The sequence below is a fragment of the Phyllostomus hastatus genome, unplaced genomic scaffold (genome assembly GCF_019186645.2).
Source record: "Phyllostomus hastatus isolate PE091 unplaced genomic scaffold, TTU_PhHast_1.1 phas_scaffold_46, whole genome shotgun sequence".
Classification (NCBI taxonomy): domain Eukaryota; kingdom Metazoa; phylum Chordata; class Mammalia; order Chiroptera; family Phyllostomidae; genus Phyllostomus; species Phyllostomus hastatus.
Window position 1 is genome coordinate 45,847,357 of NW_025334032.1, and position 17,351 is coordinate 45,864,707.

Here is a 17,351-nt window from a genome sequence, read left to right on the forward strand (position 1 = left end):
ACTCCACTTAGGTTCCCAGAGAACAGCACGTAACGTCTAATTAACCGTGTCATTACTTCTGGCGCTCCGCAGCCTCGGCGCGGTGACTCAGCCGAAAGGCTGGGAGGCTCGCTCTCCCTCCTGGCGCCGACGGGCGCCGTCCGAGAGGTCTTTGTTTATTTGCCTGTGTGCTGTTCGTTTCTTTCCGCCACCGACCGAAACTTTCGGAAAATAGGAAGAGGCTCAGAAACAGGAGCCAGCTCTGAGCACACTTCCCGGCCAGCAGCGCATGCGCTGACAGTCACACGGAGAAATAACCGGGCGAAGGAACCGTTCCACGGACTTTCTGAAACAGTGATGTCAGGATGTCCTCCGTCCACGTTCGTGAGTTAGAAACACGGAGGACATTACCTCCCGCAAACCTCCGTGCCTCGTGGCGGAAGGCAAAGCACAAACCGCCACCATGGCAGCCGGGCCCGGGGCGAAGGCGCCGACGGGGAAGGTGGAGAAAGCCCCAACCAGCCCCTTCCCACGGTCACGGAGGAGCCCATGACGCCTCAGCTCCTGACGGCCGGGGGCACCGTGAGAAGCTAGCCCCTCCGTCTGACCCCACCGGGGGGTCCTGGTGCCCAGACCCCCGGTTCTCGGAGTGACCGCTGCAGAAAGAGACACACACTCCAGCTCTCCCTGGGACTCACTGTTTCTCGGGTGGAAACGCACTAAATCAGAAACCCCATCCGGGAGGGGAGTGAAGACGCCGACCCACAGGCACCAGGCGCCAGACTGGTTCCCCTTAAGACAAAGTTCCCTGTTTCTCCATTTTGGTTTTTTACTTTTACTCCTCCACCGAGTCCCCTTGAACGCAACAGAAACTGCAGCACATCCCTGACAGCCTCCGGCCGCACGCGGTGACCTGCGGTGACAGGCGACGCCGGCCCGGTCCCCACCTCAGGACGCTGCCAAGTCTCACTGAGATCCTGAGGGTTTGCGATGAGACATCGGCGTCCCTGTCCTGACTGCAGGGGAGCCTGGGGGGGGGGGGCCACAGACACCCAGTGCGTTCCGGGCTGGCCAGTGAAGGCCCTTTCCCCTAATAAATCAGGATAATCGACCACGACAGAAAAACAGCTTCGAAACGAAGGTATTTGACCTCGTGAGACGGTCACTTTCCCTCTAAATAAACCTAGGCCGACAACCACGCGAACCAGTGGCCTTTGCCCGATGAACTCGGGTCTCCGAGCTCAGCCCACACTCGCTGTCGAATGGACCAGCCCGCGCGCTGGCCCCCCCGGGAGCGTGCGGCCGGCACACGACCAGCGCCAGACGACCCGGCCGCCCGCGCCACGCCCCGCAGGGCCCGCTCTCGCAGGACGCGGGGGAGGGGCGGCGTGCTCACCTGTGTTCCTGTCGGGGGAGAGGCAGCAGTGCTTCTGCAGGATGCCGGGCAGGACCTGCGCCAACACAAAACACAGGTGGTTACGCCCGGGCCCCGACGCGCACCCCGCCGTCTGCACGTCCGCGAGCCGACCCGCGGCAGCCCCAGCGCGAACCGAAGACCCTGCGGACGTGCGTCTCCCAGCGGCGGTCGGCCAGGGGCATGGCCGATGGCACCTGAGCGCTGCCCTGGTCCCCCGGGAGCCTCGTGGGCCAGCACGGCGGGGACGCACCCCCCCCCCCCGGCAAACGGGCCCACAGGTGGCTGTGACGGCCTCAGGAGACAGAGCGCGGCGACCGTGGGCCCGGGCTGGGAGTGCGCGAGGCACGGTGGGTGTGCTTCTGTCCTCGTCACTAACCAACCGCCGCCTCCTCCACTGGGGCAACCCTGAGCCCGTGTTCCCCCGGCCCTGGGTCGGAGGCCACCACCCAGCTGCACGCTGACCAGCTGCACGCTGACCAGCACGGCCTCTGACCGACCCCCACTCCCTCCAGAACCGGAGAGCTAGCCTCCACCCGCCCCGCCCCACCCCCCAAGCCGGAGCAGGTCCTCGTCTGTGAGAAACTCACACGACTGAGAGAAAACCTCGCCCCCCAGAGGCCTCCCCACTCAGCCCCGTGGGGCGGACCCCCGCGCCGAGCCCCCACTGGTTCGCTGCAGACACTGTCTACGTGTTTCCAATGTCACGCGTGTAGTGGAGACTCCCCGCTGGGGACGGCCGCAGTCAGAGGGGCCCCACGTGGGCAGACACCCAGGCCGACAGGCGGGAGGACAAGAGGAGAAGAAACGGACACCCGGCAGGAAAGGAAAACGTTCTGGAATGATGACACTATTTCAGAAAGAGCCGGTATTTCACCCATAGCTCAGGAAGAGGATGTTTTGGTTATAAAAAGAAAACTGATAAAGTAGAAAGCTTTGGGAAATCACAAACAGAAGAACAAAACTTAAAAGAACAAAGAGTTGAAAATGAATTCAAGGCAATATCCCAGGAAGCAGATGAAAACCACAGAGTTGGGGGGGGCAGGGGGGGACTTAGCATTCCGTCGCCACCCCGGGGTATTCTGGGAGACCGGTTGGGGGGGTCCGAGGAAAACACCCACAGACCAAAGGGCACACGGTGCCACACAAACAGGGAGTCCCGCGTCCGAGGGGCGGGACCTCTGCTCCCGCTGGCCCTGGGCAGCCAGCACCACCCGGACCCGACGACCGGCCGCCACGCGCTCCCGTGGAAATCCGGGCTCCAGCAGGGTTTCCCACGTGACCACAGGACGGGGTGCTGAGCTGAGAAGTCGGGGAGCCATGCTGCGGGCGCTCTGAGAGCAAATGCGGCCCCGGGCGCCAGCCACCAGGGAGAGGAAACTCCCTCAGACACTGCGGAGCAGAGCCCCCACCTCCGGGAGGGCCCGCCCCCTTCCCGGTGCTGTCGCGGAGACGGGCGGTGTCCCCGAGAAGACACCCCGAGGCTGCAGTAGGGGGCCTTCTGGGGCGGGGGGGGCGGCGGTGCTCAGACCGGCTGGCAGGGTCCCAGCCCGGCGCCTGGGCTGCCGGCCAGTGGGCACAGGGTGGGCCGCCGGGGGAGGGCCGCGTCCCCAGAGCGGAGGGCCCGGGGCCGACCGTCTGGAGCAGAGGCAGGACGGTGGCGAAGACGCCGGGACTGATCCGGGCTGGCGTTCCGAGGAAGCAGTTGACGGCTAGTGACACGTGTGTGACAGGAGAGAGGCCGGGGCCGTGAGCTCCCTGTGGTGCGTCCGTCCCGTCGGCTGCCAACTGGTCCCACCTCTGGGTGCGGCCGAGCTGAGCGTGCGGGGGCCGGGGTGCTGGGGGGCCGAGGGGACGGGGGGGCACTGGGGGGGCAGGCCGAGGACGGCAGACGGGGCCTCTGGGCAGCAGGGCGGGCAGGGGGCCGGGGGCTGACCCTGCCGTCTGCCGAAGACTCTTCGAGCCACTCCCCTTTTCCGAGTGCAGACGTGAGCGGATCACACGTGTGCAGATCACACGTGTACGGATCACACGGAATGGAAACTGACTCATGCGACAATGTATGGCACGTCAGCACGATCAGTTTTACAACCATGAGGAGGCAGAACTAAACTGTGCCAAGAATATTTAAAAGGAGCAAGACAGCCGTTTGGAAGGAAAGCGTCTCCCCTCGATGTCTCTGCAGCTTCCTCATCCCAGCGCAGACGTGTCTGGGGACTCACGGTCTGGACCCCCTACTCAGAAGGCCACCCCGGGAGCAGCAGCTCTGGGCAGGGAGCTGGAACGCCCCCCCCCCCGCCCCCCGCTCCGGTCACAGAGGGCCACAGCACCAGCAGGTGTGGGTGAGGCAGAGGCACCGATTTAAACCCCAGCCACGGAGCCCGGGTACAGCAGGACAGCCAGACAGATCGGCGAGCAGACTGGGGACCCCGGACACGCACCCACATACATGCGGTCCACGGTCACTGGCCACGGAGCAAAGGCAGCCGCTTCAACACTAGGTGCTGGGACCTCGTGCAAAAACTCGAATCGCACACTCAGGTCTTACACTCTGCACAAAACTGACTCACAGTGGATCACAGACCTCAGGGAAAAACACAAAATACTGTATCACCCTGTCAGGTGACACAGGAGAAACCCACACGGCCTTGGTGCGGCGATGACGTCTCAGGTACACGACCAAACACATGACCCACGAAAGACATCTGTCGGCCGGACTCCGTCAGAATTGAAACTCTCAACTCCACAAACAGCGCCATCAAGAGAAGGGGAAGACAAGACAAGGAAGGGATTATTTACAAAAGACACATCTGATGAAGGACTCTCAAACCTCAACAAAAAAGAAAAAGCAACTAGTTTCACTTAAAAACTGAGCCAAAGACGGTGCCAGACGCTTCACCAAAGAGGAAGGGAGCACCTGAAGGTGTCCAGCCTCACGTGTCACCAGGGAAACGCAAACGAAAACCACAGCGAGGCCACAACACCCCCGTCGGGACGACCGACAGCCGGCACTGACCACACCCTGGGAGGGAGGACGCGGGGCGGCAGGACTCGCACTCGGTCCCGGCGGGAGCGCAGACAGGCAGCCGGCTGGGAGGACTGCTGGCGGTTCCCACAAGCTAACCCTCATCTCACCGTAGGGCCCAGCAGTGAGGCTTTGCAGCGAAATGAGGGGAGAACCACGTCCCCACAGAGACCCGCACACGGGTGTGCACGGCAGCTGCACCCGGAGCGACCACAGCTCGGACACAACCAGACGCCCGTCAGTGGGTGCCGGACAGACAAACCGCGGTCCCCCCAGACAGCGGGACGGTGTCGGCACTGAGAACAGGGCAGCTCTCGAGCCGGGGAGAGCCGTGGGGGAACCTGACACGCGTGTGACCCAGTGAAGGAGCCGGTCTGGGAAGGCCACACGCCGTGTGAGCCCAGCCCCAGGACGTCCTGGAGAAGGTGAGACTGTGGGGACGGGGACAGGTCGGGGGTTGTCACGGGGCCGGGGGGAAACGGACAGCCCACAGCATGGAGCATGGGGCTCGCCACGTCACAGCAACGCTGCTGGTCTGACGCTGCGACGGTGGTGGGTGGGGGGCACGTGTCGCTGTGCACTGGCCCCAGCCCACAGCGCGCACAGCGGCCGGCGTGGCCCCGACGTCCCCTGGGGGCTCTGGTGACGCTGACATGGGGGGGGCGCTCGTCGGGGAGCCTGACCTGCGACTCTTCCAGGTGCCCCGGAGGAGCCGTGCGCCCCGGGTCCGAGTGTGGACTGGGAGCCCCACACGCCCGCCGGCTGCACGAGGACGGCTCCCACGGGACGGGCCAGCGCAGACCCGAGGTCCCAGACGCCATCCCATCACAAACGGGTCACGGCCGGGAAGAGTGACCAACGCTCCCGCTCCAGCAGAAGGACCCTTAACTCAGCTTCACGGAAGGTGGGCCGGAGCGGGACAGCAGCAAACCCTGCCCGGCCCCCGGAGCCTGCAGGCCGGCCGGGCACGGACACCCGCTCTCCGGCTCGTCCACGCCGCTGGGGCCGGGCGGCCTGCTCTGCGTCCAGGCTGCGGGAGAGCTCCGGCCCCGCCTGACCAGACGCCGGACTTGTCGGATGCTTTCCCGCAACTGTGGGAAGGGATGGTCTCAGCCGCTCCTCTGGAGCCTTCTTCCTTCTTCTCTGGCTGCTGACGGCACGGATGCGTTAGCTGACTTTCAAGGGCTGAAAACTAATTTTCGAAGCCCGTCCTCATGTTCCTGGATGAAACCTCAGCCACCAGCCACCGTGTCCTCGCTCCGTGGCTCCCTTTCCGTCCCCACACACACGCACGCGGAGCCTGGCCTTCCTCCCCGGCCCCCGGAGCTCCCCCGCGACCCCCGAGGCGCTCAGCCGACAGACACCGTGCGACCCTCCCTGACGAGCGGCTGAGACCGTCCTCGCGGCCCCTCACTGTGCCGCACGCACCCTGCCCCCGGCCGCCCGGGCCAGCCCCCGGCCACGCACATCCGGCAAACTCCTCCGGAGTCCGGGCCAGGCCGCAGCGCGGCATCTGGCGCTGGGCATGCAGGACACGCACTCGGCGGGGAAGCCCGCCCCGGGGAGCAGAGGCCTCACGGGGAAGAAGAGAGACACGTGGCCGGGCCCTGTGGGCTGGAGGCGCCCCTGCCGTTGACGTCCAAACCTACAACCCCGGAGCTCGCGACCTTGTCTGGAGACTCGGCCTTCACAGACATGAAACCGTATGGGGTGGGCTCTGCCAGTGCTGGCGGCCGTCCCAGTAGAAAGGGGGGTGGGCCTGGGCGCAGACAGGTGGGTGCAGGGGCCGAGAGACATCAGGGACTGAGCAAAGACGGCCCGTACAAGGGGGGGCCGGAGCCCACCCCGCTGGCGCCTCCACCTGGGCTGTCCGGCCTCCAGAGCCGTGGGGCGGGCAGCGAGTCTGGGGGAATGACAGGCGACCAGCGCGCCGGACACACGTCTCAGCCACCCGGTCCGAGAAGTGCTGTGCGGTGAGCTCCCAGTCTTGCCGGGAGGCCCTGGGAGGGAAGACCCCCCCGGCGTGGGCGGGCAGCAGCTGCACCCCCGACACGTGACGTCTGCCCGTGCCCCCGCCAAGAGGGATTCTGGATGCTCCTCCCTCACGGGCGGGCCCGGGACCCTGTGCCGCTGACACACAGGACACGAGAGCGAATCCAGCACACGGATCACGGGCGGGAGTGGACAGAGGCCACGGACGGCTGCGGGCGATCGGCTGCGTCCCGCCACGAAGTTAACTCGCGCCTCGGCCGGGCCTCCGAGAGGGTTCTCCGGGGGCGCTCCCCATGCCCGGGGGGCGCTGGCAGCGTGGATTTACGGCCCCCGAGGAGGGACAAGGGTTCGGGAAGGACGATAAGCCCGAGTCCCGGACACGTGCGCTGACAGCCCGGCAGGGTCGGGGGTTATAAGTGCAACACGGTGCAAAACAGAAAGTCCCGCCTGGAACACGGTTAAAAGCTTCCTCGCGCATCTTCCTCCACGTGCCGACAGGCGCTGCCCAGACAGACAAAGCAACACCGCTTTCTCAAAGGAGAGAGGAAGTCACACAAAGTGTCTTCAGAAGGATACAACTGAAATGCCAAGAAAAATATAACTAGGTGACTACTTGTTACTGATTTTCACACATAGAAACAACAGGCAGGTGGGAAGATTTTGTTGCTTCTGGGAAGCACTAATCTGTTCAGAAAGTGAGATTATGTTTTTTAGGTTATCTTCAAAAGCAAAAAAGTGACCGGAAGTCTGGGTGCAACAAGCAGACCCCAAGGAAGCCGGACCCCGAGGGCCACTTGCACTCAGCAGTCCAGCAGGTGGCAACTGTCACAAGAAGGTTTGTTCCAAAATGACGGAGTGGCCAAATCTCCGAAAAGAAGAGCCAGTCCCGTCTCCTAGGAGACGAGCCTCTAAACGGCCGTCCTGTTTACCAAGGACGATTTAAGGGAACAGGCACACAGAGCAGGTCGGTGTGCCACAGACACGCAGGGCACACAAACCTGTCCCTGAGAGAACGCCCCACTCCTGGACTCTCCAGGATTCTGGAACCGCATGAAAACAGGGGCTTGAGGCTCCGGCCACACAAAACCCAGAGCCCAGCTCTCCAGAAGGGACCGGCCAAGCGGCGGTGGTTCCCGTCTGAACCGCAGGGTTGACGGAAGCGGCCCGACGGGACCAGGCACCGACCCCCAGTCCCGAGGGGCACGCACCGTCCCTGAAATCCGAATGCTGGAAAGGTCGCAGAAGTGAACACTCCAGAGTCGTGACAACGTACAAAACTGGAGAACGTAGAGGAAGAAAGAGATGACGGTGCGGGGGCGGGGGGGGGAGGGGGCGGACGTCGGTTTACAGTTGTCCGTAGGGGAGGTAACACAGCGATTCGTGAGTAATCAGTAAGGCAAGAACACACTCTGTTGCACAAGCTCACCCCGGTAAGCCCCCTTCATTCTTTACGTGTGTCGTTAAACGCGTAGCGTTTCACGACGTCTCACGACAGCGGGGTGTTACCAGGGCCGTGACCACTGCGGTGTTCTTGCCTGTGTCTGTCAGTAACCTCAGACCTCAGAGCCTAAGAAAATCCGCTGTGTGAAAACAGGGAATTAAATTAAATGCCCGAACACTCTTCAGTCGGTATGTAAGTGGTTAGGGAACCTTTGGTCACGAAACCCACGATGCAGAAATTAGCCGTGCAGACGGCGTGCACGTGTGTGAGGAAGGTTCGCTGCTAGAGGCTCCGAGGAAGATGATTTATTCCACGGAGACACGGCCTCCGTCCAGGGTGAGCAGAAGATGGACCGAGGGAACGCCCCCCCCACCCCCCGCCACCGCAGACAAAACGAGGACCCGCGAGGCACCGTGAGGCCCTGCTTCCCGACCCGCCGTCGGCACCCGCATGTGAGTCCTGGGTTCGAGCGCCGAGGAGCCAGCACGGGCCCAAGGGGACGTCTCAAAGTGGGGCTCCCGGGAGTGGGGGTGAGGGGGGTGCTGGTCTCCCCAGGACTGGTGCACAGCCCCCGGCCCCCCCAGGAGTGGTGCGGGAGATGCCTTTCCAGGGGGGTCTGGAGGGTGGACGCGTCCGGCTGGAGCTCAGGGGAGGGGCCGTCCAGACCCGCTCCGCCGTGTGTTTCTGCCACGCTCTGTCCCACTTGGAACTCTAACGTCCAGGCGCTGACTCTGTTACGAGGCAGACCGGGGCGGGCGACGGGGTACCGGCCGAGGACACGGGCCAGCCTGTGGGGCGCCCCCACCTGCACACGGGGGCACACTCAGCGCAGGTCCCGCATGGGAGCCCTTTGAGGGGCGCGGTGAGACCCCCAGAGTGCCGTCGGGGCGCTCGCCCGGGACGTTGGGTCCATTCGGTCCCCCAGCCTGGGCAGCGGCCACCACCTGGGACACTGACCCCCAGGTTCCCGAGGTCCCAGTCCACAGCCCAAGCCACAACCACCAACAGGTGACCCCTCCACCCACAGAAGCCACCCCAAGTGCTCGCTGCCATGCTTCACCCTGCGGCCACCGGCTCCCCCGGCACAGTGACCACTGGACCACAGAAGGGAGGAGGAGAAGACAGCCTACCTGAGCAGTCCCCATGCTGGCTGAGGGCGCGGGCCGAGGGCGGTCACTGGCGGCCACTGGGACGTGGGCAGCTACGGCCGAGCCTCAGACCAGGGAAAGGCCTAGGACAGGGAACAAACAGAAATGGGGAAAAGATTATTTTATTTTTTAAAAGATTGTATTCATTTATTTTTAAAGAGAAGGGGAGGGAAGGAGAAAGAGAGGGAGAGACACGTCAATGTGTGGCTGCCTCTCACAGGCCCCTGCTGGGGACCTGGCCCACAACCCAGGCGTGTGCCCTGACTGGGAATCGAATGAGTAACCGTTTGGTTTGCAGGCCGGCACTCAATCCACTGAGCCACAGCAGCCGGGGCAGGAACAGGTGATCTTTAAAAAGGGTCAGCAACCTCCCTCAGGGGAAGACACAAATGTGCACAGAAAACATGGCCCTGGGCGACAGTTAAATCCGTCGAGGGCGGCGATGGGCCTCGGGGTCTGGACCTGGCAGGTAACACCACGCACGCCGGGGAAAACACCTCAGAACAGGGGCCCCTACCTCACAGTGTGCAGCCCGATAGAAACAATGAAACACCCTGACTCGAGGCCAGGACCCCTCGTGGAACCCGGCGGACGCCCTGTGTGTGACCAGAGGCCAGCTCTGCAGAGGACCGACCGGGCAGAGGGCCGGGACGCGGGAGGGCAGTTGGAGGAGCTCACGACCGGTCGGTCGAGGCTGCACCTGGAGAAAACCGACTGTGGCTTTAAAAAAAAACAGAGGCCGTAGTCGGACCCTTCGATAAACCAGGAAATCCACTGCCCCTTTTGGCCGCCGCGTGCGAGTGCCAGACATCCCCGCCGCCCCCCGCCCCAGGACGAGGGGGGTGAGCGGGACACGGGGTTTGGACAGACTCGTCTGCAGCATCGCGCTGGGAGCTGCCCCCCCACCCCCCCCACCCCGCCGTGTCCCTGAGCCTCGGCGGCAGCAGCGTGCCCCGTGCGTGGCCCTCCGGAGCTCCGGCCGGGCTACACTACGCGGATGCTCCCCGAGGTGGGAAGGGCGGCGTGCTGCGCCCCCCGCCGTCCCCAAGTCTTGCCTTGCCGCCACAGTCTCTGCCCGCGCGCCGGGGTGACCCCCGTCACTCAGCGCCACCTGCGCACGTTCCCGCCGCTTCCTGAGAAGTTTGTCCGGTTCTCGTTCGCACGAGCGAGCGCGGTGGGCAAACGCGGGTTCTGACGTGACCCACGGGCTGGAAAGCAGGCGTGGTTTCCAGCGACCGGAAGCACACGGCTGTGCGGCCGTCCCTCCAAACGGGGTGTTTGCGGCACGGCCAGACAGGCAGACGGCTCCTCGGGCTCCGGCACGGCCCACAGCCAGACCTCCCCCCTCGGCCGGACGGAACTCCGTCCCGAACACCCACCGTGGGCCTGCAGCCCCCGCCGCCTGGCACTTGGGTTCCCCCCGTTTCCCGGGGGCCCCGCGGGCAGGCTCTAAGGCTGGGGCGACTGGGCCACGGGACGCGCACACCCGCGGCCCCAACGGCCGCCCCAAAGGTTTTGCCGATTTGCACATCACACATTACCAACTCTCGGGTTTGCCTCTGCTGGAAAAGGTTCCTCCCTGTGCTCATGGAGCTGAACCGGCTTTTGACGGGACGACTCCCAGTGGGTGCGTCTGCTCGGCTGCCCGTCCGTCCCAGCGTTTGGCCGGCCCCTCCGGGGATGAGCTCCAAAGCCCCCACTGGGGCCTGTGCCTCGGCTCCAGGCCTCCGCTCCCCAGGGTCTGAACCTCCTCTCCCTCTGTCGCCGCCTGCCGCCTTCGCCGTGGCCGTTGGCACGAGTGCCGCGGGCTCCACGCAGGGCACGGGCCCCGGTCGTGCTCTCGTTCCCGGCTCCCGTGAGCGCCGCTCGTGCGACCGCGAGCCCTGGGTTCAGGCGGTGACCCCGCCCGGCACAGCCTCCATGCGTGCCCGTGTCTGCCGGCGCACGGTGAGGCTCCCGCGCCGCGTCTCAAGCAGCAGCTCCCCCACGGGCGAGAAGCCCCTTCGCCGTTGCGCCCTCGTTGGGTTCTCCCAGCCCCCAGGGCCGGCGGTCCCGCCCTCGGCCTGGCTTCCCCGGGGAGGGGTTCGTGGGTTCACGCATGTGCTCCGACGGACCAGCCGCCGCCCGTCTTCGCCGACTCCGGAGTCTCACGGCCCCTCCGCAGCCCCGGGCGCCAGGGTGCGGGGTGGATTCGTCCGGCTCCTTTTCGACCCCTGCCCCGTGACCGCCACCTCCTGTGCAGCCGCCACAGACTCCACAGAGATGTCACGTCACGGGCGTCCCGTCCTCCGCCACAGAAACCAGCGGCCGAACTGCCCTCCCCAACGCACTGCCCGTCCCTCCTGCCCTGGACGGTCCCTCCACCGCTCAGCTACCCTCTCCAGAGCCGGCGATGGCGGCGTGATCCGAGGGCCAGGCCGGAGCGAGGTGGGGGAGGGGGGTCGCGCCCACCGTCCTTCACAGGCGGCCGTCCACGTTCGAGACTCTCACAGGACAGGTGCACAACACACCGCCAGGCGGCCCTCACGGCGGAGAGCCCACGGCTCGCATCCTGTGCGGCCTCCAGCCGGGCGGCCTCTCGGCAGGGCTCACACTTGCAGCCGTGCTGGTGAGCCAGCCCCGCACAGCCCGGCCTCTGGCTCCGGCGATGCCGACGCAGGTGTGGACGCGCACCCCGAGGGCGGTTTCCTCGCGGAACCGTGACTGACGCCGGGTGGGGGGGGGTCTGGTGGCACCGCGAGCCGGCGTTCTCTCGGAACGCGACCCCTCGGCCACTTGGAGTTTGGCGGCGGCCATGAATGAACCAGCTCGGACTCGCCGAGGGGTGAAGGGACCCCGGCCGGCTCGGGTGTGAGCCAGAGCCTCCGGCCGGCTGGACGCCGCGGCTCTGTGGTGCCGGGCACCTGGCTGAGCCCCACCTCCACCTGTGCCCTGTGACCTCGGTGCCCCCAAGCCGACTGCACCTCACGGGGGCAGGAGGGCTGCCTGAGTCAGGTCCCCGCGTGGCAGGAACACGAAGCCGCGGCCCTCAGTGGCGCTGGCTGCCCGCGGCATCCCCGGGCGGCCCAGGACGGGGGGCGGGAGGTGGAGGCGCCGTGCACACTGCGACCACATCAGCGTCCTCCCCCACAGAGTGGGGGCCTGAGTGTGGGCGGCAGCCCCCCACTGCCCTTCGGCCGCCGTCCAAGCCCAGGGCTCCAGCCCGCCCCGCCCCGTGTGCTCACGTGTGGGAGAGGGCGGCCCGTCCGGCGGCCCCGTCCAGACGCCGCTGTGGACCGAAGGTCCCCGTCAGGGTTCGCTCTTACGTCTAAACACGTGTCGCTAAGTAACACGCCTGCATCCCGGGGCCCTGGAGACGTCCCGCGGGAGTGAGCGGGGCCCCGTTCACACGGTGAGACGGCCTGCGGCCGGCGCTGCTCAGAAGCCGCCCGTGGCCACGCCCTCAGTGTCAGAGGTCATCGGGAAGCGAACTGAACCAGGAAAGTCACGACACCGTTTCAGAGCGGACCGTCCTGTGGAAAACAGGAACAAATCGGCTTCGAGAACAAAGGTTTTGGAAAGCTGTGGTGTGGCACGCGACGCAAGAAAGATCGCAGAGAAACAATGGACAGCATCAGGAGGCTTCACGCGCAGGACGCGCCTGGAGACCCGCAGGACACTCCTGGACACCCGCAGGTGGGGCAACGGGTGAAACCCGGGTGCCGACAGCCTCGTGTCCGAGCTTTCCCGCTCGCCGCAGCGCCCAGAGCCTGCAGCCGGCGACGGCGTGCCCCCGTAAGCTGCTCTGCGTTGGGCTCAGCACCGTAACTAGCGGCTGAGAAGACCATAAACAGCACTTTGGTAGAGCGTGCACTCTGAGCAATATGGGACCGTCGAGCGTGGTGAGAGTCACTGACGCCGGGGGACGCGAGGGACAGTCTCAGGTCACAGACACAGGCGCCCAGGTCGGCATGGGCGGGCGGCTGCGCGAGGGCTCCTGCCCACAGCCCACCACCCGCCCAGCGAACGGAGCGGGGACCCACCACCCCCCTGGCGAGTCGGGCGGGCAGCAGAACAGCCCCGCCCACGGCGTCGGCCACAGAGTGGAACACGGCCCATGCGTGTGCGGGCACCACGGTGCTTCCACCCTCTGCCGGGGTGCCGGCTGTCGACGGACGGCCACACGGTCTCTCCACCCGGAGCGGAGGCTCACGTGAAAACAGCTCGATGTTTTGCTGATTCCAGTCAAGTCACACATGTGGTGAGACGTGTCCTAACTCACACCAGGAAGAAGGAACTTTGTCCAGGACCCTACACCTTCTCCCCAGCGTGACGGCACCAAGTAACCACTTTCAAGCCGACGGGCTCCGGCTGCGGGAGAAGGGAACCGGAAGGGCCGGACGTGCAGGGAGGGCCACAGACACGCACACAGACATACACACACAGACACGTGCAGACACACAGACACAGACACACAGACAGACACGTGCAGGCACACACAGACGTGCAGGCACACAGACACACAGACACGTGCAGACACACGGACAGACACATGAAGACACAGACAGACATGTGCAGACACGCAGACACACACAGACACATGAAGACACACACAGACATGTGCAGACACACAGACAGGCACGTGCAGACACGCAGAGACACACGCACAGACACGCACAGGCACGCACCCTGCACAGCCCTGCGAGACACAACCTGCACTCTCACTCTCAGCGCAGCGGCCGACCGGAAGGAGGGCGTGAAACCCAGTCCGAAGGTCAGCGGGCACAGGTTCGAGCGGGGAGAGAGCGCCTCTCGTGAACACGGTCGAGTGTGAGCCGCTCTGTGCACTTTGATTACAGGTGTTTCCATAGTAACCGGTGGCCGAGGGCCACGTGGTGTGGTCGGCGCTGCTCACGAAACAGAAGTAGAAGCCCTAATTGGATGTGAAGGGCCCCACACGGCTCCGCACTGGGTGCAGATGTCATTATTGGGTAAATGAGTGACTTCTCTCCAAGAGGCGTCGTCACCGCGCTGTGCAAGGCGGAGGGCTGGCCGAGTGTCTAGAGCACAGGGCAGGGCGGGTCCCCAGCGGGCAGGCCACTGCACACGGCCAGGGGAGGCCCCCGCCCCGTCCTCCACGGACACGCCCGGATCCACGCTGGGCGAGCCCCCTGGGCAGCCCCTGAGGCTCTCGGTGGGGTGGAAGGGGCCCCGTCCCCAGACCCACTGGCTGCCACAGTCCCCTTCCCAGGTGAAGGCCCACCCCGGCCCCAATGCCGGCGGCCCCCACCTTCACAAGGGCCAGTGTCAGCGTGTCCTCTGGTGAGGAGCTCCTTGGAGAAGGCGGGAGTCTAACAGGACATGAAAATGCAGTGTCAGCAGCTGAGGAAGAGAAAGCATGGCAGCTGCAATGACATGTCCCCAGCAAAGACTGTGACCTAGCTTTGTGAGTGCCGGTCCACACAGCTCCCCGGAGCCAGGGCCACCCCCCACCGAGTGTGGGGGGACAGGAGGGGAGACAGGGAGGCCAGCCGTCCTTCCTCGCGTCCCCGTGACTGAGACACAGCCAGGACAGGCTCAGGGGAGGTGTCACGAAGGGAGAAGACAACTTGTGACAACGGCGTTTCCTGGGGGGCACAGCCTCGCACTGTGAAGCCGGCAGCAGCCAGAGTGGGGGGGGGGGGCGAGCGGCGACCTGCGCTCCCGCCTGACGAGCTGCGTCCTTCCCGAGGGCGTGAGCTGCCTCACAGTGACAACGTGACTCCAAAGTGTCCGGCATCTTCAGGGATGAGAACATAAGCAACGCGACGCCTTCACACGGCCTCGGGGTGGCGCCCTCCGGGCAGAGTGGGGCTCCTGCCCCATGTTCACGTCCCCAGGGGACCACAGCCGGGGAGTCGCAGGACACAGGACACCCCCCGCACACCCGCCCTTCCCTCTGCCACCTGCCTCCTCGCTGACGAGACGCGGAGCAGAGTGACACTGGCGGACCAGTCACCGAGGGAGACTTCCCGCGCAGGGTCCACGGGGAGCTCGGGCCGGCGGGACCTCCTCTGCCGCGTCTGTGCCGCTGCCGGAGCTCACTGAGTATCTCTTGTCTGTCCCTCCCGCTGCAGGGAGTGGTTCTCAGCAGCAGTGCACCGGAGAAGGAGGTGGCACTGGGGGTGTGACTGCTGTGACTGGGGAGGTCCAGGCGGCGTCTGCAGACGCGGGGACGGCTCCGGGGACACGTGGACACAGGGCCCTGACCGTGTCCTGGGCGAACGAGCAGGGCTTTGAGGTCGGGCCGGGCTAGGAGGGAAGCGCAGAGGCTACGGGGCCTCCAGGGCAGGGAGGGTCCCGGGGGCAGAGGACAGGGGGCAGACCACAGGGAGGCGGGACCAGGTGTGCTCCCGGGCACAGCTGCAGGATGGGGTGGGGGCCGGGAGTCTCCACGCCCCCTCTGCAGGGGCGAGGGTTTTCCCTAGGCAGCAGCGCTGGGCCAGGCCTGACCTCGGCCGGCCGGTGAGTTAGGGAAGCCCCCGTGCCTCCGCCCTCCCCAAGCCGGGTCAGCGCCTGAAAGGCTTCTGAGAGAGCAGCGCAGGAGGACCGGAAAGAGACCAATCGGTCGCACAGAGACGCTCAGGGTTCCCCCCCCCGCCCCGAGAGGCAGAGGTCAGCGGAGGCCGAGGGGCGGGGCGATCAACAGTCCCCACCCCCCGCCCCCCCAGACCCGGGCCACGCCCAGGAACGCTGGAGCTGGGAAGTGGGCAGAGCGCGGCGGGTCCTCCGTGTCGGGGCATGGGAGCGCCCACCTGCAGCGGAGACCCCCCCTCAGTTCGCGCGTCAGAGCCGTGTGCGGAGTGGTACACGCCTGACCCAGCACGCAGGTCCCCCGCTGGGCCGCCCGGTTCAGCTCCACACGGCGAAGCAGCGTCTTTCCACGTCCTGTTCTCGCAGTTTGCGCACGTGCGAGCCGTGGTCGGCGACTTCGACGTTTGGGAGGGCCCGGTACCGGTACCGGCCGCGCTCCTCCGGCCAGTGAGGTGCCCGAGCGCGGCTGGGCCCGGAGGCAGCTGCAGTGCGGCCATCCGGCGCTCAGCGGCCCTGAACCCTTCGCGCGCGTCAAACGAGGGGGTTTTCGCACGCGCACACGGAGTGAGGCTGTGCACTGATCGACTGATGGAGACGCAACCAGCGTCTCCCGGGACCCTCACCCTGGGGTCCCCGGGAGAGTGGCCCACTCCCCACCAGTGACGAGAACACTCTCATCCAACGGTGAATTGGAGCATGAGCTCAGGATTTGCCCCCCAAACTAAACCACCGGCCCCCCAGGTGGGGGCAGCCCAGGGTCCCATCAGCAAACGGCACCCACGACGGACGCAGCGAGCGCCCCCTCCCGGGCGGCTGGCGGCGCACCCCCGATGCCGCCGATTTACAGTCACTTCAACCACCAGGGACCGATCCCGGTCAGTAGGAACCACACCCCCGTCCAGCCGAGATCACTCAGAGACCGACAGGCGACCAGAAGTCCTCCGGCCCTGGAGGAAGTCACGCTCCACCAGCGTGACAGACGCTGCCAGGTCACCCCAGGTGGTCCCAGCAAGCACCCTGCCTGCCGCCCTCACTCTGGTGCCAAGGGGCTGCCCGGCAGCGTTGGGGGCTCCGTGCACACTGCGGAGGGAGCAGGGCCCCGCTGGGAGGAGGCAAGGAGCCGCCAGACCGAGGGGCTCTGTGGGAGGACCACACGCGAGGCAGGGATTCGGCAAACGGGACCTCCGGGGACAGGCAGGGGCCTGGTGGCTTTCTGACGGGACTCTGAGAAGGAAAGGCAGAGGGAATCGAGGGAGGAAGACAGAACGAACAGAAGGAAACCCCCCAAATTAAAGGGAAAAAAGCAATGTGAGCTCGGCGGCGGCCTGGGAGGGCCAAGGGGTGTCAGTGAGAGAAGCCAGCCCCCCGCCCACCCTGAGTCACGGGCCGGGGAGGACGAGCAGATCCCCGACGGCACGGCATGGCACGGCACGGCCGTCAGCCGGGCACGAGACTCTCCATCGTCTGCACCGGGCGGTTCTGCGGGGAAGTGACGGGGAGCCGAGGCTCCAGCGCCCGCTCGGTAAAATTAGATCGTATGTGGGAATGTTCGTATTTTTAGTCACCCGAGGAGTCTGAAAGCTTTCCCACTCGCAGCTGTTAACAAAGACACTCCTTGGAAGACAGGCGCCGCGAGAGGAGAACGAGGCAGGGCGCAGGAGCCCCGGGGAGCCGGTGGCAGGTACAAGGGGGGGTGGTGAGCGGAGTGGGGGCCGGTCCCTGTGGACCCAGGATGGCAGTGATCGCCGTCTGGGGCCGGAGGTCGGGACGCCTCCACACGGCAGGACGGCAGCGCCGGGT

General features: G+C 65.8%; 1 protein-coding gene across 3 annotated transcripts in view; it reads right to left on the bottom strand.

Moving 5' to 3' along the window:
- Nucleotides 1–17,351, bottom strand: part of DLGAP2 (DLG associated protein 2) — a 175,937-nt gene that overhangs the window by 133,342 nt on the left and 25,244 nt on the right. For all 3 annotated transcript variants that reach the window (XM_045821433.1, XM_045821431.1, XM_045821432.1), the window contains exons 2-3: nt 8,982–9,082; nt 1,376–1,430 (exon numbers count right to left, since the gene is read on the bottom strand). In XM_045821433.1, the coding sequence (XP_045677389.1) occupies nt 1,376–1,430; nt 8,982–8,996 (70 nt within the window). In that variant the 5' untranslated portion in view covers nt 8,997–9,082. The remainder of the gene's footprint in view (nt 1–1,375; nt 1,431–8,981; nt 9,083–17,351) is intronic.